The sequence below is a fragment of the Cupressus sempervirens genome, chromosome 5 (genome assembly GCF_028749045.1).
Source record: "Cupressus sempervirens isolate cs-2001-9-10 chromosome 5, ASM2874904v1, whole genome shotgun sequence".
Taxonomy (NCBI): domain Eukaryota; kingdom Viridiplantae; phylum Streptophyta; class Pinopsida; order Cupressales; family Cupressaceae; genus Cupressus; species Cupressus sempervirens.
The window spans coordinates 389,625,079-389,650,275 of record NC_143122.1 but is presented as its reverse complement, the minus strand read 5'-3'; the positions used below and the strand labels follow the sequence as shown (position 1 = coordinate 389,650,275).

The following is a 25,197-nucleotide window of genomic DNA, read 5'->3' as shown; positions in this document are numbered from 1 at the left end:
CAGCATACTAAATGTAGAGATGATTTGAATGAAAATCAGAAAAGAACTATTAAATTATAGGCTGCAAAATATGTTTTAATTCAGGGAGATCTATATTGGAAAAATTAAGACGGGATTCTATTATTTTGTTTAGATACTGCACAATTAGAGGTTATCCTCAAAGAAATGCATGAAGGAGTTTGCGGTGGTCATTTCTCAACCAAGACTACAGCACATAAGATATTACGAGCAGGTTACTATTGGCCTCAACTTTTCAAGGATTGCCATTCCTATGTTTGAAAGTGTGAAGCTTGTCAAAAATTCTCCAGCAAGTTGAAATATGATGGCGCACTCCCTTTAAGGACATTACAAGCAAGAGAACCTTTCCAAATGTGGGGAATCGATTTTATAGGAGAGATTAGTGAAAAGTCAAGTGGTGGACATAGTTGGATTTTAGTAGCCACCGATTACTTTACCAAATGGGTGGAAGCTATACCTACTCGGCAATCAACAAGTAAAATGGTTATTAAGTTTCTTACCGAGAACATCTTGACTAGATTCGGAATTCCCCAGAAGATCATAGCAGACAATGGTATGTGTTTTAAATCTAATGAATTTACTGAGTTTTGCAGGAAATATGGCATTACAGTATCATACTCATCTCCATATCATCCCCAAGGCAATGGACAGGCGGAGTCTAGCAATAAAAACATCTTGAAGATCATTAGAAGAATGTTGGATAACAACAAACGCACTTGGGATACGAAGCTAAATCTAGCATTATGGGCGGACAGAATCACGATAAAGAAGTCAACTGGTTTCTCTCCTTTCAATTTAGTTTATGGCAAAGAGACCAAGCTTCCCTTGAATAACTTATTACCTGTTTACAAATTTGTTACTGAAGAACAATTAGAAGATATCAATTTTATGGGAAATAGCAAGGTCACCGGGAGACGGGGAGACTTCGAGGTCTCCGGTACAGGTACTGGTACCAGTACAGCAATTTTTCAAATAGGAGACGGGGGTACTTGGAGACGGCAATTTTTTTTTATGTTAATTTTTTTTAATAGTTTAAAGAGTGTAATACTAAAAGTAAATACGAAATTTGAAAATAGTAATACTGTAAGACTAAAGTAAATAATAATTGTAATGTCACACTAAAAATTAAAATAGACTCATAGAGTCAAAGATTTCAAAACTCACATGATCACAATATTGTATCTCATAGACATTTGTTTTTCGAATATTGCATATGATCACCATCATATCAGATTGATAATCGCTGAGATTATCATTACATATTCAAATTTTAAATTCAAAAAAGTATAGTTTGATGCTAAATTGCCAATATGCAAACAAAAATGAACACTTTGTACAATAAACAAAAAACAGAAATATATCTAGTATTAGTATGTCGATGGTACTATCATCTACTCCACAAGGTTGTGATCATCCATCTCAAGGTCTTCAGCTATCATGCTCTCCAAAAAATCATCTCTCCAAAAATATTTTAAATGATTTAATCATTTAAATTGTTGAATAAAAATAATTTTTTTAAAGTGTTTCTAATGTTTTTAAAGTTATTAATTTATTAAATAAAATATTTTAAATGATTTAATCATTTAAATTGTCGGTGATCTTAATTTTTGTATTAAAAACATTAAAATGAGGGCTAATATATATAAAATTATTTAATATTATATTTTACATTTATATTTTACCAGAAGACTTCGGGGAGACTTCACTTTTTGGATTAGGAGACGGGGAGACTTCAGGAGACTTCGTCGTGAAGTCTCCAACCTTTTCTGAGGTCTCCGGAGATGCGAAAAGTCTCCGAGATGCTACTTTTAGGGGGGAGACGAGTCTCCCGGTAACCATGGGAAATAGGCTAAATGCATTGATTGAGCTAGATGAGGTGAGAAGGTTAGCACAGGAACAAAATATAAATAAGCAACAACAGGTTAAGTTTCTTCATGACAAAAGATCTTCTAAACGATCTTTTAAGGCAAGTGATTGGGTTTTGAAATGGAACACTAAGGATCAAGATAAGGGAAAACATGGTAAGTTCGAGACTTTATGGCTCGGACCATTTATTATTTCTGATAAAGCCGGAGAGCAATCTTATTTCTTGCAGGATACAGATGGTCATATTCAGGATTTTCCAGTCCATGGAAAATACCTCAAGCCATTCTTTCAATAAGCTTGAAAGGGAAGTTATTATGCTATTCTTTATTTTTCTTTATTTTCATTGTTCCCTCTTTCTTCTATTTTTATTTGTTTGTTCAGATTTTTATATATAAGTATACAAACTGACTTTTCTTAATGGCAGGTCTGCTCCTCCAGAGATAGCGGAGATCTCGCTATGCTCACAAGAAGCATACGTCCCCAGCAAGAGCCACTAATGGAACTTCATTTTGTCTTTCCAATTGAACAAAACTATTTTGGGGAGGAAAGGAATAACATAAATACTTGCCTAAGACAGTACCTTTCATTATTAAGGATTATTATGCATTAGAGATTATGTTGGATAAAGGGCATTCATCTTACCAACAAGGTGGCTGTAGGGTTGTCCATTATAGCTTTCTTGCTAGACCAGATTGACCAGATCTCTGATAACTGGAGTGCATGCTGTTTGAAGTTCTGGGCAGTTATGTTGATAATTGTCATTCTGAGCAATTGTGATTAGTAATCATCTCTCATTTATGATGCCATACTTGTTATGAGGAAAAATAAAATGTCATTGTCACTATCCTTACCTCACAATGGAGCTTTTTTTTTCAGTTAGGATGTTTTGTATTCTGCAACCAACATTGAGAGCCATGCTTGATTGGATTCTTAGGGTGTGCATTTGGTTAGTCTGAAGATTATTTTTTGAAAAGATATTACTCCAAGCACTGGGTATTCTCAATTTTATTTTATCAAGCTATCATCCTCTTGATGGATATTCTGTGTACTTACGTTGAGCACTCATAGCTGTTGTACAAGGTTTTTGATATTTTATAAAGCATTTTTGTATATGGTGACATTCTACTGGCATTTGTTAAATAAGAAGAGTCTAAGTGAAGAAGCGATTGTGATGATTGTTGAAGGCTCCATGATGTGCACTTCTCAATTAAATTCCAGAACACTTCAGGTTTTTGAAGGCTTCCGTGGACTCGGGGAGATTGGGCACTCTTCAACAGAAAATTGAGCAAGTGTATCGGGATCTTACGTTGAGAGTAGCAATAGGCCTATTGAGTTCCTTGCGTGGAATCCTATTAATCCAAATTATGCAATTGGGATCGAGGAGTAGAAGAAACAAGTACAGAAGTTGCTGGAATTGGATACACGAAATAAGGAACTAGTGGCTGTGGTTATTTACGGATTTGGAGGCATAACAGAGGACGAAATATGCATCGACTAGTTTTCTGGAGTAGAAAAAGTCTTGCAGCGCCTTCCAAGCTTGGGAAACATATTATTTATCATCACTAATGGGCTTCTAATATTGTGTTGTGTTTATTTGCAGAGCAATGACTTCTTCAATTTCTTTGAGATCAATATTTTTTTGAAGCACGTTGGATTGGCTTTGTCTAACTTTTTTAGGGATGAGCTTAACACAAAGATCCAAAGCAGAGTTATTCATGTTGTCAACTTTAGAGGAAAAGAGACTTATATAGAAATTGACAAAGGTATTAAGCATCTCGCTGGAATCCTTAGTGAATCCATTCACACTTTGAATTCATTTAATTTCTTCTCTACTTTGATTGGCTTTAATCAAATTAAAGAAATATCTTGTGTCTCTGTCTCCTTCCTTAATCTATTTGGCTTTGGCTCTAACCTTTTGACCTTGAATTTTGTAGTTTTGAACTTTTCTCAACTGAGATTTGGTGTATATGAGATTATTAACTAGATTATGATCCTCTCTTTTGAATTGGATATCTATTTCAATGTTATTAAGTTCCCTCTGCAGATAATTTTCACTATAGTTTCTATCAATAGCCTCTTTGCTTCCTATCAATTGAAATATTTTCCTCTAGACTTCTACTGATTGCTCCAAGTTAATTCTAGGATTACTCTTATCAGCACAAAATTTAGAGAGAACGGTGACATTTCTGATGGCCTCAATGGAGTCATCATCTTGCGGCAAAGAAATATTAAGCTTGAAGGGATTCTTGCATCTACAAATACAGTGCATAAAATTAACATCCTTAACTATGATGCAAGCTTGAATGGGGGAATGATCAGAGACACTAGCAGGCTGAACACAAACAGGATTGTTTCCATTGGACTGATCAACACCAAGCAAGGCAGAATTCAAGTAGAATCTATCGCGTCTGCAGTAAATCCGCTTCTTGTTAGACTATTGTTACACCAAGCATACCAAATGCTATTATACTCATTCTTCATTCTAGAGAGAGAGTCAACTATGTTTTCTCTTCATCTTATTCCAAAAATAAAGTTCATTGCCTTTCCATTCATGTTTATTTCCTCCCACTTTGTCTAGCTTGCATTCAATCATATTGAAATCACCGGTGAGAACCCGACAGGTGTTAGGAAGGTTCTTTGATAGTCAATCCGAAATATGGGTTCTTTCTCTATAGTCATTAGGGGCATAAATGTCGCATAAGCCAATAGTATAGTCTTGGAATTTGAAGGTGACCCAAATAGCTCTATGATAGGGAGAGGCACCTTTGCTAATAATTTTATTTCCCATTGAGGTCAAAGTAAGATTGCCACCCCCCCCCTTTGCCTCAGAGAAGAAGCTAGTAATTTTATTCCAAACAAACTTAAGAGTGTTAGATGCATGAAAAATGACTTTAATTTCTTGGAGGAAAATAAAGCCCTTTTGTGGATCCTGGTACACCAATTTCTAACCACATACTTTTTGTCTGGCATTCCAATCCTCTAACATTCCAACTGTGAAGATTCAACTTCATGATTGATTTTGTTTGGGGGTGGGGTTGTTGCATAATCTATTGAAACAAGAGGGAATGTCTAAACTCTTGGTTTTATTTTGTTTTTCAATAATCTCAGTGCTATTAGATCTCTCTTAGGTCGTTCTTTTTATCTTTCCAATCACCTCAATAAAGCCATCCTCGTTTCCTTCTACAATATTGGCGTTTGCAGTATTAGTGAGGGACTTCATGCAATTCTCCACAACATGGGAGGGGGTGCCATTAGAGGTCCTTGTCTTTTCAATAGTCTGCATTTTGTTATTCTTGTCTTGAATAGCCTTAGAATTAATGCTAGAAAGAGCAAGTTGTTGAACATTAAGAACTGGGGCATTATTAGGATTAACCTTTTCTCTTTCAACATGCATTCGGGTAGGTTGACAGGAAAAGGCGTTTGGGGTATCCAAACTACCAAGAGAACTAGCTGGTCTTACCTCAAACTCCACTTCAAATAGAGGGTTAGTAAGAGAAACAAATTTGTTCAAGAGTTTATCTATTGTTTCCTTACTATCACTAATATTCACTGCCTACAAATTAGCATTCAACACATTAGGGCATTAGATGTCAGCATTCTGAGTATTCTTATTAACAAATTTCTCTTTGGGGAGAGAATCACCCGAATTAGGGTTTGAGACAGGGAATTCTTTTTTTATATTCTTAAGAGAAGGGAAATCTTTCCTATTATGTCCATTAACTTTACAATGAAAACGAACTCCCAGATCTCCTAACTTTACCAAGTTCCAAGTAAAAGATTCAAAGCCAAGATTAACTGAAAATTTTTCAGGGAGAACATCTGGATTTAAAGAAATTAAAATTCTAGCATTAAAATGAAAAGACTGACCTTAGGGTCTTCAACTTGCAGAACAGCCCCTACAAGTTTTAATATTGAAGGAATGAAGGGCCAAAATTCAAGGTTGACACTCTTCATTTCAACCCAGAAAGGCGAAGCATAGGAGAGGAGATGGTCGGCCATATTCTTAGGAGACCATTTAATAACATTAAACAAAGTTTTCCCTACAAGCCAATTTCCTCTTTTTAACACTTTTTCTAGCATCTCATAATTTTTGAAGAAGATAAGAAAAAGCCCTTTCTGAATCATCTGATTGAAACTAAACAAAATGCCCATTTTTTTTCCCCAAGTATTGTTAATCCAGTCATCAAGAAATTTCCTAGCCAAGAGAAATTTAATATCCATACACACAAAAATACTGCAACATTCTTAAGCCTATTTTGTTCATTTATAATTGCTTTAACCATATTATCATTTGGAGACAAAGTGAGGGTCATACTTTCCTCTGATTCCTTATCTTCCCTATTGGTGTTAGGGTTTGATTTGGCTGAATGCATTCTACTCTCCACTCCTGGTCTATCTCCATTGCAGTTGGGCTCTCCAAGATGATTTCCTCCATTACCCACTTTGCCAAAGTTCCCTTCAAACCTTGTTATTTTTGGAATAGGAGAAAACTGCTCAGCAACCACTACCTTGTAAGAAAGCTTGCTTGTATTACCATCTTGGGCTTTGCTTTTAATCTCAGGTTCACCATTATTGCCCTTCATGCCTCCTTCAACCCCATCATAAATAGGTGAAGTGACCATCCAGCATACAAACTAGATTGAAATCTACCCTAGTTGATCCTAAAGGCACTCCTTGAAATGATTGACACTCACACATGCAAAGCCAAAGCAAGAACGCCAAGGAAAAAAATGTTAGGAATAAGATGTCTCGACCTTGGATAATTCCTATTCTTATTATCTGTTTTGTAAATGTATTTTTTTGCAAATAATGTAATCAAGTGTGAGTGTGCATGTCTAGTTGGCAAATTGATGTGTCACTGCACTTGTATGTGTCGACATCTTGAATTGTGTGTAAGGAGATCATGGCTGAAACGGTTATGACGAAATCCTATGACACTTAAGAGTTATCTCTGGAAGATTCGATGACGGGTGAAGACGTGAAGACGTGGCAATTAATCATTGAGTATTGTACACTCGAGTCTCAAACTCACACGCGAGGTTTGGGGCATCAACTGGAAAAAAAATTTGGGTTCCTATTTTTCCAGAGAACGGTAAAACCCTAATACGGTTGTTCTTTGGAAGTTTCCCTAAAAGGGAAAGAGCATGATATGTGTGTTTTTAGGGTTACAGATTGGAGAGTGAGAAAGTGTATTGTTGGTATGGTATGTTGCTACTTGATTGGTCTTCTCTGTCGTCATTCTCCTAAAGAGCTTGCATTGCAAGTGTGTTGTAACCTTCTATGTTAAAGATAATACATTGTGCAAGTTTTGGAGTGGTGGGGTTGTTTTACCGAAAGGTTTTTCCCCACCGACATATCTTTGTGTTTATGTGTTTTCTTTCTCTAATTGTTTTTTGTATCCATGGTTGACTGCAATATTATTGTTTACATTATTTCGAATCTGAAATTGTAAGAATTTAATAGGAATTTGCACAATACTTTCCTTAATGGATTAGTGTAGGAAGTTGTTTCCACACCTGAGTTTCCTTACAAAAAATAGAGTTAAGGTTATGCCAAACAAATAATGATCAAAACAATCCACCGACCTATGGCACAACAGCGAGGAAAATCAAACAATGAAGGGAAAAAAACAAAGTAACTAGCAGTCTAACACCACTTGCTCGGCCTACAACAAGGGTATGGGGCAGAGACATGGAAGCACCAACGCATCTTGTCTACACAAGTTTGAGAAATTCATTCATTGAGAATTACCTAAGAAAGTGAGTGAGGTGTGGTGGTTGCAAATAAACATTTGAATATTTCTTACGTATATCACCACTTCCTTTGCCCAATCTAATTTCCCTATGTCTATCAATGCATTTTTCAATACATGAACACATAGTCCTAAAAACGAGCTTGAAAGAACCCACCATCATCAAACCAGCCAATTCAGACACATGTTGCATCAGTGATCACCTAAACAACATTTGAAGGCCCAAGCTCCTCTATGATCTCTCTCAAAATGGCATTTGGAGGTTTACATCCTTGTGCTTCATTTAACAATCAATGGATCTAAGAAATACGAGCCAACTTCATGAGTGGCCAATGACTAATACCAGTCAACCCATTCATGACAATAGAACAACCTGTCCATACCCAAGTTTGCCTCATGTCCTCCGTCAGTAAACTTGCCTTAAAATATGCTATGTCAAAGAGGATAGTGTGCAGTTTATGATCTCCAACGAGTACAAAAGAAGGATCAACAAGCTACATTTTTTATCATTTTTTGACAGGGAACAAGTGACACGAAATGGGATGGCATAGGCATAAAAAAAATCTGCAATGGAAGTATCTCTCAAAAATTATGACTACATAGTGAACTAATTTAATTCTGACCCTGGCTGCCCACCTTCACTAGCCTTCCTTTTTTTTGGCTTCCACACTATGAATACCAATACCACTGGATGACCTAGGGTTTTGCATAGATGGTTGTGCGGGATGATGCATTAACAAAGGCACACCTTTAAGCTTCCTTTTTGCCTCCATATGCAATCTATAACACACTAACATTTCATCCTTCTTTAGATCTTTATAAAATTAAGGGCACACCTTCAAGCTCATTTTTTACCCCCACATGTAATCCACAACACACTAAGCTTTCATCCCTCTTTAGATCTTTACAAATTGAACTCATTTTCCTGAAACACCTAAGAAATCAGACCGCACCCTTGTGTAGCTCCCTCTAATTTCAATTTTGCATATATGATATAAATACACCCTACTCCTTCCAAAAAAATATTTGACATCTATTGGATGAACAAGGAAAAGAGGTTTCTGGAGTTAAAAGGACCTTGTGCATAGTCCTTTAAAACAACCAAGGGGCATGTAGGTGCATGTTTTGCTTCACCCCCACCACTTCCACTATCACCCCCAGTTTCAACTTCCTCCCCTTGCCATTCATCATCACTCTTACCATTGATTCTTCTGCCACTGCTCATGTTTAATGTATAAAGCAAGCTCAAAATACTAAAATATAAGGGGAAAAGAATTATATATATTTGGACTTTAATTCTTTAAACTTTGGATAAAAATTTACAAGAAAACAAAATATGAAAGAAAGGACACACCTTTAATGCTCTAACTCCTCCAAATGCTCCTTGAAACCCTGTTGTTGCCTCCTTTTTCTCTTTTTCGAACCCACTTCTTTCTCCTTTCTTGCACTCTTTAGAATAAGAATGAAATGAATGAGAGAATAGGCTATTTTGTGTTGTTTTAGTCATTTTAGGGTTGCTTAAGTGTGAGAACCACCATTTTAGAAACAGTGTGCAAATAAATAAAGGCTGGACATCATTTTTTGTTTTCCATCGCTGAGGACAAACAGTCATCCCTAGCCATTCCAGGGATTGTCTGCTGTTTCCCGTCCTTACTCATGCTATTTCCGGGTTTCAAAAACATCCCTAGAAAATCTGCTTGCCCGGGGATGGTTAGGAAACATTTTCCACCATCCTCAAAGCGCTACCCATTACTGAAATGCTTGGAATTCTGGTTGAAATGCATCGCCAGGAATCACTGATTGAATCTAATTCAAAAATTTTGGTATCTCAATCAACTCAGAAATTCATATTTTTGAGTATCAATTCATTCAGCAATAAATATGAAGCAGAAATTTATTGAAGTGTAATTCATTAAGGCATAAAATCACAATATTCTAGTAAATACATCAAGTCATCTTTCGAATTCTAGAACATCATGCAAATCAGATGGACGAAATCCCTTCTGGGTCCACGAGAATCAGAAGGACAAAAACCTTTTCCTTCTCTTGTCCAGTTTAAACAAGAAAGCAAATCTTGGTCAAAGAGGCCATGAAACATCCAAGGTGGTCAAAGACTTGGAAGGATGAAAATGTTTTCATGCACTTTAGCAAGCTAAGGACGAAAATCCTTGGTATTGTGACTATTGAGTTAAAAACAAAACCTCTAATTCAGCAGAATTGCAAGTATTCCCGAAGAATTCACAAAATGATTGACATTGAGTATCATGTTGTGATTTATTGATCTGAATATTATAATAAATTCATAATATTTGACAAAGTATTTATCATCACAACTTGAAGGAGATTTAATTCTACTTTAAGAATTATTTGTAGAATTATAATCAAATATTATAAAAACATTATATATATATATATATATATATATATAGAAAGCAATATTTATCTTAAGTTTGGAATTACTGTTTAAGGAAGAAATACAGACTATCCCAAACAGGAACATTACAACTAAGTATGAAGACAAATGTCAATGATATGGTGGTAGAGAAATAGGTATTATTCACCATTTGATGGAAGATAAATGGAGGTTTGAAGTCACCCTAATTATAGAAAATTGCATGCCCTAAAATCACCTTTCACAGTATCTTCATCCCAACAATAAAAATAAAGTAAAACATAATAATATATAGGATTAAGAAAACTGAAAAGACTAACTTCAATTATTTTCTAAATAAAATTATAAAACTAAAACCCAATTTTCATTTCTGAAGGATGTATTAATGATAAACGAATTCTGAATATTTTGGTTGGAAATTGTCATACTAAGCAGGTGCCCATCCTCGTACTCAAGTCTATTTACAATCATGAATAGAAATTATTATTTAAATATCAATTCCTCAAGTGTTATTGTCCCATTATTTCATTGTTTACTGTTTAAGCACCATTATACGACCAAAACCTTTCCCCACAGAAAATAAAATGCATGATCTTCTGAAAGGATATGTTCTTTTCAGTACAGACAATTAAGACTTATTGATATGCCAAAAGTGCTATGTTGTGATGGTTAAGTTGATGTATTTTCGTTCCTGCCATCAAGGTTCAAATCCCATTGGGGACGAGGCCCCCATTTGTGGCCTCACCAGTCTATAGCTCCGGGTCAAAGCATTTGCCCTTCTTTTAGGAAAAATTAAGATATATTGATATATGAGAATATAAAAAGCAAATATACCTTCAGGTGATCCCTGACCAATCAGCCGTGCTTTCCGACCAGATTGTTCAATAGCTGTAGTCATAGATTTAAGAGGTGACGAACCAAGCACCCTGACTACCTGGTTAGGCAGGTCTACATCTACTTTCTTCACACCTGACAAAGAATAAATGTTCAACCAGATTAATCTAGCAAGAACCATAAAAAATTGAAGAAAGTTAAAAAGTGAAGAATGACATAGTGACCATTGATCAACAATCAACATCTGCTGAGTAATGAGAATGTTACTTGTGTTATAATTCAAGAAAACTAATTTGTTGCTTATGGACCATGGAAAAATATGTCTTCCATAACTGTAGAAAATATAAATCACTACATACCATCCAATGGCTCTAGCTTGTTCCGAACAGCCGAAACACATCCCTCACACTTCATGTCTACCATAAATTCTGTCTGTCACAATTAGAAATTCAACTGCCAGTCAAAATTCATCTACGATGGAAGCTTGTGAGAACTTAAAATTGAGAAACAACATTTAAGTCACTATGTGACGTAAAAATATAGATACTCTGCAATTATCTTAATCAATCTCAAACACAAGAGACTTCCTATTTTATTTTTATTTTTTAAAAACTAAAATCTGTGCAACAGGTAAAATGCAGCACTAAAATCAATGTAATCAAAACCTAGGAGGGAACTACAATGGTCTAAGATTTAAATAGCTGAACCCAACCGACCAGAGAAACTTTAAAAGCTATAGCTTTTTTTAGTTAGTAAGCATTCCTTCAGATGGATGTTTACTGCAAAGAAGAACAGCAATAAAAAGAGTTGTCAACTCAGTAGCAACTTGATGAAGCTTGAGGCACATGCTGTTGAACTCTCTATCTTGCATTCTCAGCAGACAATATAATTTGTGTGGAACATAGAAAGGTTTGCAGAGTTAACTATCAGCATAAGCTTTATACATGAAAATGGCTTAAGGGAACAACAACACACTGAAAATTTAACTGCTGGATAATTAGCATGGAAACCAGCGAATTTGGCAGATGTGTCCATATATTACAGCTCCAAGAAGACCACCACTGCTAAATACAATATGCAATTGCATTTAAATCCATCAATATAAGATATATCAGACACCACACAAAATACAGAATAGACTAATAAGAACCTGAGGAAACTATGGAATCCATAGAGTTTAAACTTTGAGCTTGTTTCTAACTTTATTTGTGATTATGTAGCTTATCTGTGGGCATAAGCTTTATACATGACAATCTGCGAAAGTAAAAAACAGAACAGAGTGGAAATTTTAACTACCAGATCATAGTCATGGTAAACACAAAATTCAGTAGAAATCTTCCTATAGTGTGGCCTTAAGAAGACATTCACCACCAAAAACTGTAATCAAGGGCATTTCAATACTACTGGAAGATAGCATGATATTAGAAACACTGTTATGGGAAGTTAGCATGATGTAAGAGACACTACAGAATACAAACTAAACCAATATGGATTGACCAAAACATCAAGTCCACTGGGTTTGGATTTTTAACTCATTACTAACAATATTTATGATTGTGACTCCACTATGATTATCATCAGTGTCTTAGATATGATTTGTGCTAAGATTTTGGATGTAAACATGCATTGTTTCTCTATTGGCCAAACCAGCAACAAATGCAGCACCAACTTATGAGCAGACTACCTAGTGCCACATCAACCCTGAAACAGCATCATTAAGATCATATAGATTTCACTAAGTGTCCACCATTAATGTCTTAATCAGTCAATCTTCCCCCTCATTTGACCAGTGAGGATTTTGAACCTGAAGAAAAAGACTGTATAGCACATACAAAGAAAACTGATGTCATTTACACAATACGCAATGAATAATGGGGAAGCAACGAACCACTATAGTTTATAATGAATGGCTTTTTAAAATATTGAGCTATCCCTACAAAACTCCTTGCCTCAATCACAATGAAAGTCTTGGATCACTTCAAAATGGTTTACACTTTTGATAAATTCCCTGTAGTAGCTAGATTACTGTCTGATAACTTTTGATCTCAGTTACTTCATAGACTTAGCTAATATGTAATCTCAGACTTGGACAACTATATGGTGACTACCCTTTTTAAAAGTTTGATAAGTTTTGATCTAAATTACTTCATAGACTTTCCTAATATTTGATCTCGGACTTAGATAGCTATTTGGTGACTGCCTTCTTAAAATGTTGATTGAATATTTGTCTGTGTAATCACCAATATGAATATAAATGAAAAATATAAATTTTCTACAATTCATTTTGATCTCAGGTACCTCATAGACTTGGCTAATATTTGATCTCACACTTGTGCAACTATTTTCTGACTGCCCTCTTAAAAAGTTGACTGAATATTTGCCTATGCAATCAACAATATGACTCTAAACAACAAAACCTATTTACTACAACTCATCAGTCCAATTATATTTTATTTTCTCTTTGTATCTCTATGCTATGGAAATGCCCTTAAGTTTTAAAATAATACTTTTTGTCTCTTTCTCTACAATTTTTAAATTTTTTGAAAATCCAAATTTTATATTTTTGGCTTGCTGATTAATTCCCCAAATGAGTTATATCCTCCTATGCTCAGTAAGTATTTCCTTTACTGCATAGCTTTTGGATTCAAGGCTTTTGACTTATGACTGCTCTGTGTGGTTTCATGCCAAACAGTTCCAGTCACCTGGTTAGTGGTGGCTCTTTTTAACAATTTTAAATGTTTTTGAAAATCCAATTTTTTCCCAAGTTTAAAAAAAAAAATCTTACACTTTTGGTTAGCCAATGAATTTCCCAAATGATTTTTGCTTCAATGCTGGGTGAGTAGTTCCTTTACTGCTTAACTTTCGGACTCAAGGCTTTTGACTTTTGACTGCTCTGTGTGGTTTGATCCCAAACATTTCTAATGACCTGGTCAGTGGTGGCTCACTGATGGAAGCTCCAGACAATGTTGTTTTTCCCACTGCCGTTAATATATATTCAAGGATCAAGAAAGATGAGAACTACTTTCAATTCCCGCAGCATAGCAAAAACTCTTAATTTTGATCCCAAACATTTCTAATGACCTGGTCAGTGGAGGCTCACTGATGGAAGCTCTAGACAAGGTTGTTTTTCCCGCAGCTGTTAATATATAGGATCAAGAAAGATGAGAACTACTTTCAATTCCCGCAGCATAGCAAAAACTCTTAATTTCATGTTCGAAGTTGTTTTCTTGTGCAAAAGTTATAACCCCTAGGTTTTTCAAACTGATTAATAAAACTCAAAACATATATATTCAAGAAAATGATATATATTTTATATATAACTATATTAACTACTTGTAATACACTTTACTCACATAGGCACATTGTGTTTCTCCCTTGCTATCTATATCTACTCCTTGTATACACAGTTTTATAACTATAATACGCTATCTTTAATGTTATATATTAACAATTCTCTCTATGTCACAACTCCAAGTTTCCCCCTCCCTATCTTTATTTCTATATCACTCTCACCCCTCTCTCTCTATCAATTTCCTCTATTGCCTCCTTCATCTCTCTTCCCCCTTAATATATCCCGTTCTACCTCCCTCTCTATATATCACTTCTTATATCTTTAAATTATAAGTTACCGATTTGAATGCGGATTCCAAAAGCAAATACAAGATGCGGGGGAAAAAATATTTGATGCGGATGAGGGAGGAAACACACACACACACATATCTATGCAAAGAAATGCAAGAAATGTACAAAAACAAATCATTCAATAGTATGACTATGATACTTCACCCTTTATCAAAATTCAAGATATTTCAAAATTCATATGATATATCAATATGTGTTCGTCCAACATTAGAGTTTGGTCTTAGACAATAAGTTCAAATAGGTCATGTTCAAGATTCCCAAAAAATAAAAACTAGTTAATGCTTGAAGATTCAATCAACTAATATGCATCAGAGTCTAAATCATAAGGACTCGCAAGAAAATCCACGTTCTCATCATCATCTCCAACTATTGAAAGATCATTTGAACCAAACATGGTTCCACTTATGCCAGATGCACCACATGCCACACTATCATCATCACCATCTCCAACTCTAGTAAGATCATGACATGTTGCATCCAAATCCGCACACTCAAGGACTACATCCCAAACCTTTCTTGCTCCTTCCTTGTAATGATCATTCTTACGTGACAAAAGACACAAGTTGGTGTAGACAAAGACCAAGTCTTCAACTTTCTTGGAGCCCAACTGGTTGCACTTCACTGAATGGATAAAAGAGTATGTACTCCAATTCCTTTCAGCAGTAGAAGAACTAGCAACCTAGATAGTTGTCGCAAAACATACAAATGAAAAGCCAATTAATTTTAAAGAATGTGCGAAACACTAAATTCTAGAATGCAAGTGTGAACATAAAAGTTTAAAACAAGACAAAAATTAAAAAATCACTTGTGATAGGACCTTGATTGCAAGAGGTTGAAGATGCTTGAAAGGTTGACCATACATGTACCACCATGTGATAGCTCCCATTCTATTTTTGATCCTTTAGTGCAAATGGAGAATGCTTTAACCCCGAAGCAAACAGCCTAAATTCTTCCCTCACTTTTTCATGCATTTCTTCAAGTGGGAAGAGTCTTGTAAGAGCTTTGTGGCACCCCTCAGCAATCTCCTCATCCGCAAATGGTGCAACTCTACCCAACATACCAAGTACCTCCTCACTATAGTACCTAGAAGATAAGGCATATGCAAGGAGGTGCAATGGGGTAGTCATCTTATTCCAGCGATGGTGGATGATTGCTTCCACTTGATTGCATAAGGTTTCGCTTTGTGCAGGGTCACTCTCATGTGCTTGTATAGAATGTTTTACCTTCTCAACCATGGTGTCCATGCCATCATACACATCCCCCAAGCAAGGCGTATCTATATCAGAAAAGTGGAGCATAGTCATGATGGGCTTGGTAAAATCCAATACATATACCACACAAGACCACCAACTCTCATTTAAGACCAAATCCCTGACCCTTTATGCCCTTTCTGAATTTGAGGCCTTCCATATGCTCCATTGATTACCAATGACCATTTGGCTCATTGCATCTTTTACTTTGAGGAGTCATCTCATAACAATTGAATGAGATGCAAAACGTGTCTCAGCAACCTAAGCAAGTTAACAATATGTCAATTGACAATAAGATTCCAAATTTTAATTTTCAACTAAATTACAAATCCATGAAACTTAGTAATTTAAAAAAATTAACTTACCTTCAGCAACTCCAATTTGGAGTGTGATCTAAAAATGGATTGTGACATGTGGTGGATTGTCACAAATATTTGTATCTCCTCCCCCTCTTGGTATATTTTCTTCACCCAATCTATTGAGTTCCAATCTTCTACATGATCAAGTTAAGGGACTAAACAATGCATGGGGTCCAAAAAATATGGTCATACCGACTCTCAACCAAAGCACCCGCACCCCTACAATTTTTGGCATCACCTATGACCACCTGTACCACATTCTCACTACCCACCATCTCAATGGCCTCAATGAGAATTCTAGAAATGAATTTGGAATCCTTCACTTGCCCCTCACAATCAACAGCCTTCAAAAACATTGCCCCTTTGGGGAAAATTGCAATCACATTAATCAGTGGTTGGTTTCTTATATCCTTCCAACCATCTAACACAATAGTTAGACTCGAGTTTTTCCAAGATTTTTTTATTGGTTGAAGGTTTTTCTCAATCTATGTCTTCTCTTATTGCAATAGAATTGTATGCACCTTTGCATACCTCGAGTTTCTGTAGTCAGCTGGTGATTCTTTGGTTGCTACCACCATTTCCTTCCAATATGGTGATCTCATCAAGTTGAAAGGAAGCCCATTTGCATAGAGGCAACGTGTAATAGCTTCATCAACATGGTCTCTTGCCTCCATTTTAAATGCAGTATGCAATAGGCCTCTTTTGCGGATTGAAGTTCCCACTTCTTCCTCATCCTTCATTGGCACGGGTTCTTGCAAGAATGGGGGTTAGGAGGATACAATTGGTTCAATGGGTACATGAATCTTGCTCTTTGAGGATGGACCTGGATAGTAGCTTTTTTTTAATCTATTGACCAATGCATCAACAACTTCTTGTCTCTTACAAAGGAATGTGTTTCTGCACTAGCCATCCTAGTACCATTTTGCCTTTGCACATTCCAAATCTTTTGCCAACAGGGCCCATAAAATGAAGCTTCACCCGGGAATATAAGCTATTCAAAGGTTTTCCTTTGTTGCTTTGACAATAATTGCACTTCCAATAGTATGAGCCAACTCCTACAACCTGTAACATCTGTGTTGTATGTCTCCACAAAGGAGAACCTATATCAGTTTTGCAATTATCAGTCCCTTGTCCTCCTTTGCCCCCCACTGAACTTTGACTAGCACTACCACTAGCATCCATTCTTGCCTAGTTTTTGCAACCTATTCTATAAGAAAATAAATAGATTTTAATTAGGTCCTAACAACTATGAACATCATGTATACAAGTGGAAAGAAGTGAAAAAAATACTAAAATAGATACCCAAACTTACTTCTTTATATATCTTTTAAATAAAAAAATTGAAAAATAACTTGGAAATTTTATTCAAGAACTAGAAAAACTTCATCAAAATACTCAAGAATGGGATTGATCACTCACCTTGAATGATTTAAACTCCTTTGAGAAAGCTATCTCTCGCCCTTCAATCAATCCTCTTAAAAAATATCGAACTTGGCTTCATAATGGCAATGCAAACTACAGACCCAATGACAAGTGGTTGGTTGTAGGTGCAAACAAAGTTCCAAAATGAGTTGTGAATGCTTCAAAATTCACATAAGGGTTTCATAGCAAAAAATAATCTAAAAAAAATCAATTTAAGCACATGCATATTGGGCAACTTAAGTTTTTATTTGGGTTTTTCTAATGGTTTTGGCTGCTAGGCCCATGGGTGCTCTCGGATACATGAGGAAGCCCTATGGAAGCTAGCTGGAAGCCTGTAGCTGGCTTCTGGTCAGCTTCCCTAGGGCTTCTTCATGTATCACGCATCCATCCACCTCTGATTTGGAATCCAGGCAAGACCAAGACAAATCGGTAACTTAGTTCATATTTATAAACCTCTGCCTCTACCTTTCTCATTGTCTCTTTCTCTCACTTCTTGTATCTTTCCTAAGTTATATCTATCTTACTATCTCTCCTTTCTGTCTCCATCTCTCCCTCATCTTTTGTCTCAATTTTCCCTCTCTCCCTATCACTCCCTCTTTATCTCTCATCACTCTCTTCTCTCTATTTCTCTCCCTCCCTCTCCCTGCCTCCCTATCTCCCTATCTATTTATATGTATGTGCACCTCTCTCCATAACTCTCTCACTCACACACACCCACCCACCTACCTTGTTTCTCCCTCCCTATTTCTATCTCTCTATATACCACTTGCTCTCTCTCATTCCCTACCCCTATCTATCTCTCCCTCTCCATCCATTTGTGTCCCTCTTCCTCTCTCACTATATCTTTATCTCTAGTTCTATCTTCATCTCTTCCCCTTTATTTCTAGACATGTCACTCTCTCTATATCCATCCATTTCTCTCCCTCTCGCTCTCCCTCTCCCTCTTCCCAGAACTCTACATCTATACCTCTTAGCATCTCTATATCTGCCACTACATCTATACTTTGGTGATGATTTTGAATGCAAAAGCAACCATGATGAACCCAAGATGGTCCTCCTTAGGGAACAGACACAGCCCTTCATTAACATCCACTTGGAGGCTATATAAGGAGATTGAATGGAGCATTTCAAATAAAATTCAAAACACAAATCAATCACCAACAGAGCAGAGAAGAAATACATGCAAATCTGATCCATTGAAGTTGATTTTGGAGGGCCAAGACAAGCCATTACTTCCAGATCTAGTCAGTGAAGAAAGAGTTTGGAGATAGAGTCAGAAGTAAAATGCAGAAACTCATAATATCAGATAACATAATCCCCAGTACAAATTTGCAAGAAAGGAAAGTAAGATTAAATTCATGAAGGCATGGTGGAGAGAATTCAAACTTGAGCAACGTAAGATTTGAGGATGAGATACATTATCAGACTCAGGATAATTAGGAAACATAATGAGCAGGTGCCTAGGAGATCCTAACAACTTTCCAAACTTAAGGTGTGATTTCAAGCAAGAACAACCGGTCTTTCTAGATTAAGGTGTATTGCTAGCAGATATGGAAGTTAAATTCCCAGATCAAAGGAAAGAATTTAAATCAGAACAAGGGTTTGAAAACAAAATCATAAATCAGACCAAAGAAATGCCATTTCAGGAAAAATTTGTGTTAAAAACATGCAATTTTCAGTGAGCATTAAAAGATTATCAAGGGGAAATGAGAAATTGAAGGTGTTCACTTTGTGTAAATTGAAAGTTAAAATTATGTTCTTTTAGAAAGGATATTTTATAATGACTTATTTCAAGCTCTTCAAAACCTGTTTGCATTCCATCTTGTTCACGAACATTTCCTCTTGTTCTGCAAGAATTATACATGGAAAATTGGAGATGATCGTAGAAGCTGATGATCAAGCGAAGCCACTGAAGGAGGGATTGTAAGGATTGAGCTTGCGGATGGACATCACAACAACAATATGAAGAGTTCAAGGAAGGTGATAGCAAAAGAAGGAATTGGGACTGCAAATGCTAACGTTCAAGTGAATGACAACAAGGAGTTTTGATAATCAAGTTATGCAAAAAGAAAGGCAAGATTCAGATCAAGAAGAATTTAAAGAACAAAGAAAATGAATAAGTTCTACACATGAAGAACATTGTTGTAGGTGGCTATTATACCATAATAATACTTCGTTGGTTAAGCGGTAGAGTAATAAAATAGTTGTTCCAAACAAGGTCAGTTACTGTTGGTTGGTGGACCCAACTATCGGGTCTATTTGTATCCACAATGGAAGGAAGCAAGGGATCATGGTGATTGTAAAAGGAAACTATGATGTTATGAAAAGCCATATGATTCTATCGTATCTCCTTGTATGTTGTACTCTCTAGGCTAATTCTCTCTGGTTAATAATGTATGTGGAATGGTTATACTTGCATTATATTGGCAATACATCTCAAATTAGGCATCTATTATTTTGGCATCATTGCCTAAGTTTAAACCTAGAGGTCAAACAAAGGGAAGATAGGCCGGATGGTAGCACAATGGGTTGTACCTTTAGTGAACAAGTAGTGGTAATTGACAACCACATGGAGGACAATACAAAAGTCACTCGAGAAAACTAGTTGACATAGGACTTGGTTCACGTGTGGGAGGGGCACGGCGGTAGATGCATACATGTAGTGGGAGGCATATCAGAGAGCTCTACCAACTGGTACAATATGTGTTGAACTCATGATGAACGCTCCAATGTGCGGTCTTTTGGGTAGCCTAACAAGATTGTTGGCTCACATGTTGTTGGGATTCCAAAAAGAACATAAGGCAAGGTAACAAGAATGCCACTAACAACAAATACTACAACAATACAAAGAAAGGGAACAGAGATAAGAGGAACCTCGAGATACTAGTAGACGTCGTACCTCTACCAATTCGAAAAAATAATGCCCCTTCTGCCAAACAAGAATATAAGGCGTACAAAGGAAGAGGCACAAACTGGAAAGGAAGTGGAAATACCCTAAGGAAATCACTCTATATCCAAGAACAAGCTCAAAGACAACAACGGTCGCGACAGTTGGCAAAAAGATCTCTCAGCCCATCCAAACAGAGTAACACATGTGCGAACATTCAAATGTCAACCACACAAGAGGAGTGGGAGGATCTTGCACACGAACTACAACTTTCAACCATCTCGTGGTCGTAGGAGGGAAATAATGAGGAGAGCAACTCTACACCAACAAAGCCATCTGTACATTTAAAGGACGGTGACAGGGAAAACTTGAAGGCGACATGGTGGACCTCTTTGAGAGCACCTTACATGGTATAGGAAGTCTTGCCAAGGATAGTGGAAACGCAACCAAAGACTCCCAGTTGGAGGGAGTATCGACACTACCAGAGCAAGGAGGACGATGGTGGAAGTGAAGAAGACTTGTGCAATCCTGGTGGTGCAACAAAAGCACAAGGACAAGGAGAATAACTAACCCACATGGTGTCATGTGGATGCAAAGGATGACTATCCCACACAAATAAAACTCTCAAGATTCAATGGAAACAGATTTGAGGATGCCACTCATCACTGTAAAACACATGTAGCCATATGGGAAGCCAACAGTCAAAATGACAAAGACTATTGGTTGAAAGCATTTCCAACCACCCCCAAAATTATAGAAATTGATCAGTACACAGGCCTCACAGCGACAAACATGACAACATGGAATGAAGTCAAAGATGCCTTCGAAAAGGAATTTAGACTACTCTACAATGATGACAAGGTGATAGTAGAAATGTATAACGTGTCACAAGGGAAAACTGAAAAAGTCTAAGCTTACCATCATAGGTTAAAGGAAGTAATTGGTAAAATAGATAGTCAACCAACCAATAGGTTGAAGAAGAGATGGTTTATAAGACTGACACCATTCATCTAGAAGAAAATGAAGGTAGTACCTCCATCTTCCTAAAGGGAGATGTGAAATCAGGTCAATGGACATCAAAAGTGAGAGTAAGATATCAAGAGGAAAAAAGAGGGCGAGTGATGATGGCAATACGGACGATGACAGTGATGGAGCCATGGACAATCTAGGCAATCCGCAAAGACATGATGCAGATGATGAAGGAAATGAGGGCAAAGAAGGAAACAAAGGAGAGCAAGGAAGCTTGATGCACAAAGTGCAAAAGAGAGGGACACACAAGGGGAAATTGTCCCAAGAAATCATTTTGTGACATTTGTCAAGTGCCCTAACACTCAATTAAAGAGTACCCTTATAATTTAAAAGTAAGGATCACTCAAGTGCTCTTGATAGGGGTTCAGGAAACCCCACCAACCACACCCCCAAGACCTACCAATTCAAATACCCCCCAGGAGGATACCAAATCAATTGGACAAGGCAACAATAATAATAGCAATAATAACACGCCAAAAAGTCGCATTCAGTACAATGCAAAGGGGTGTCCTATGATAGCTACAATGTCGAAGATGCAGTGAGTGGAACAATTTCGCACAAGTCTGTTAAAGCGAGCAAAGTGTTGAGATTATAGGTGTTGCACACATTGCATGATATTGTTATATTGTAATGTTTTATTTTATTATGTAATGTTGCACCTAGGAGCACCTAGATGGGCGTGCAACATGCGAAAATTCCCATGGGATATGTTTGATGAGTTGTATTGTAACATTGTGATAATATTTGATTTAATTATTTGATATTAGGGAAAAGAATTAAATGTCTAGTATTAAATGTGGGATCAATGGGTCAGGTAGCATATGGTTTATGTAATGCCACTTGATGGTTTTGTGGGACTTGCTACTATATAAGCAGCCACAAGGGTAGTTGTAGAGACAAAGAGAAGGGAAAAAGGAAAAAAGGAAAGTTGAGCAAGGTAAGGCTTGACAAGTTAGCCAAGGGAGCATTTGTGAAGGTTGAAAGCGTGGAATGAGATGTGTGGATTCATGCTTGTTCACATGGATTGTTTGGTTGTGACTATGGCTTTGAAGGCGTTCATGGTTGTATTATAATGGTGTTTTTTGTTAAATAATACATGGTGATGATGCTTTTGGAGGTTGGGTTTTTCCCTCAATGAGGGTTTCCTAGGATATATCCTATGTCACATTTTTTGTGGGTATGTTATTTATTCTCTTGCATGTGGATTTCAATTACATATTTATTTCAAATCCATTATGGGTTATGTGAAAACGGTTATATTTTTTGTTGCAAGTTTCCTCACAAGTGGTATCAGAGCTATGGTTTTCTTCTTGTAACCCTAGATTGAATCCATGAGAATGTATGAAAGAATAAAAGATTTAGCAAGATATATGGGTTTCATAGGTTGTTTATTGCAGATCTGAGAGTTTTGGATTTACTGTTATGATGGGATGTTGCCAAATTTTGGGCATATGAAATTATTAAACAAAATTGTTTTTTAAATATTTCATTTAAATAAAGGTTTTTGGGCGGCGCTTGTAAAAATGACATCCTAGGCAAAAATAGACCTCACCATTAGATCCGGATTGGCATTTCTATAAATTTTGATATATAATATACCCTAGTTTGGCCATGCCAATAGAAAATGCAAAGTCCTTTTAGTTTCAGCTTGTGACAGCCGTCAAATTTAATCCTGTCACAATTTTCATCACCCAAAAAAATTGCTGTGAAAATGGTAAAAAGATTGTTTTGGTAAAACGACCATAACTTTCACTCAGAATATTGGATGTCGGACTTCTTACAATCATTGGAAAGCTAATTCAAAGCACTACAACTTGATGTAGGTTTGATTTTATGATTTTAAAATTTTGTTAAGTTTTAAGAGCTTGAAAGTCAGATATTGTTTATTTTGAACACAGTTTTGGATATAAGTTGGGCATACGGAGTCGAATTTTGAACATCGACTAGTCAACAGAAAGCTCTTGGAAAGATCTACACATTGGTTTAGATTGAGTGCAAGTTTGGCATGATTTATTAGATGATATATTGATCTGACCAGTTTATGATATATATTGAGTATGGTAACATTGTGAGCATATAACATTGTATATTTTGGAGATTTGAGATTTGATGTCATTGTATACTCAGCTTATATTTCAGATTGGTCTCATGATGATATGGATATCAGTGTTTGGTTTGGATATGTATGATGACTTGTTAAGTCCATAAGTTGTGCAATGTTGTAAGCAGTCTATACTTATAGGCTGCATTTATCGCTTGGATATGGGTTGTCTTTGCCCATTGATCTTTCATTATTGATGCATATTCATATTTGTGGCTTGGATTTGAGTTGTCTATGCCCCTAGTCACATGATTTACTAATTTTTCTTCATGTAGAAGGGATGAGATGTTACCAGGTATAGTCATGGTGGAGGATTATAGTTGACTATTTTATGCTGATAAGTTGGAAACTTTGAGAGTTAGATGCTCAGTTCATGGATATGATCATGGTGCTATGAATTTTGGCATGACATGATTGGATATACAGTTACATCCTTGATGTTCATGGGTTTGGATTCTCAATTTAGTTATGGCGGTATATCTTCTTGGTTGAAGATCATGTTTATTTGGTTTCTTTTGAGAAGCTCATGATGTGCACATTGAGTTCTTTGATGGTTTAATGCCTTAGTTGATTATCATGGTTAGAGGGTGTTTTGCATCATGATGTCATGGATAGTTTGGATACACAATTTAGTGGGAGCTTGTGATAGCAATGAGATGGCAGTGCAGAATTAGCTCCTGGTTTGGTTTGTATCTTCTTGGTTTGGATATCTTGATTTCACTTGGTACTGACTCTTTAGTTGTGTGTATAGAGCTGGAGGATCATGTACGAGAAGGATTTTATGATGCCATGGGGGACTCGGTACCATGATTAAGTGAGAGTTTTTGGCATTGATATATTTATTAAGTGTTTGCAGATGTTGGAGGATGTCTTAGATGTTGTTGCTATAGAAGCATCTTTGACATTTGCATGGTGCACTTGATTCTTTATGGTGTATGGAGATGGTTCTTCATGGTGTGTGTGTGGAGATGGTTGCATCTTAAGGAGTCATGGCATTCTTGGTAAAGGTGCAGTTTATACTTTTATTTGACATGTTATCCTTGGAAATATGATGGTTTTATTATTATGTCATAGTATACTCTTGATATGCGTTTAGAGATTTTGACATGTTATGGTATGTTCATATGGAGCATGTTATCTCTTTGGTTGAGATGGTTTAGATCATGTTGTCATATTTATGTTCCTGAGGCCATGGTAGAACTTTGACATCGATCTTGGTTTAATTTTTTGGTATTGAGTACATTGGTCATTTGTTGTATTCTTCATGATATTGCTATGTTGCATTTGGAGTTGGCATAGATTGATAGGTTACAGGTGCCCATTGATACTTAAAGACAGTGGTGATGCTGATTTCTCTTGGATTAGAGAAGTATTTGTTGGTACGATTGATAGTTTCAGAAAGAAGTCCAAGGGGAATTCACCTGATATGAATTGAGAGGAGATTGTTCTTAAATAAGTCTTGGTTGGAGACTCGGATATCTTGATGGAGACTCGGATATCTTGATGATCATTCTCATTCTCCACTCTTAGTCTACTCGGCGGTTTACTACTTGAGAGGTATAGCCCATTATTTTTCTCAAGTGTATTATGTTTATGCTTGTCTTTCATTAATATGGATCTTGAGCTATGGCACATGAGTTAGTTC

At 36.4% G+C, this 25,197-nt stretch overlaps 1 protein-coding gene across 1 annotated transcript in view; it reads right to left on the bottom strand.

Annotated features, from left to right (window-relative positions):
- Positions 1 to 25,197, bottom strand: part of CCS (copper chaperone for SOD1) — a 154,101-nt gene that overhangs the window by 85,547 nt on the left and 43,357 nt on the right. Inside the window, exons 3-4 of the mRNA XM_089830739.1 lie at positions 11,222 to 11,294; positions 10,863 to 10,997 (exon numbers count right to left, since the gene is read on the bottom strand). Of these exons, the coding sequence (XP_089686865.1) occupies positions 10,863 to 10,997; positions 11,222 to 11,294 (208 nt within the window). The remainder of the gene's footprint in view (positions 1 to 10,862; positions 10,998 to 11,221; positions 11,295 to 25,197) is intronic.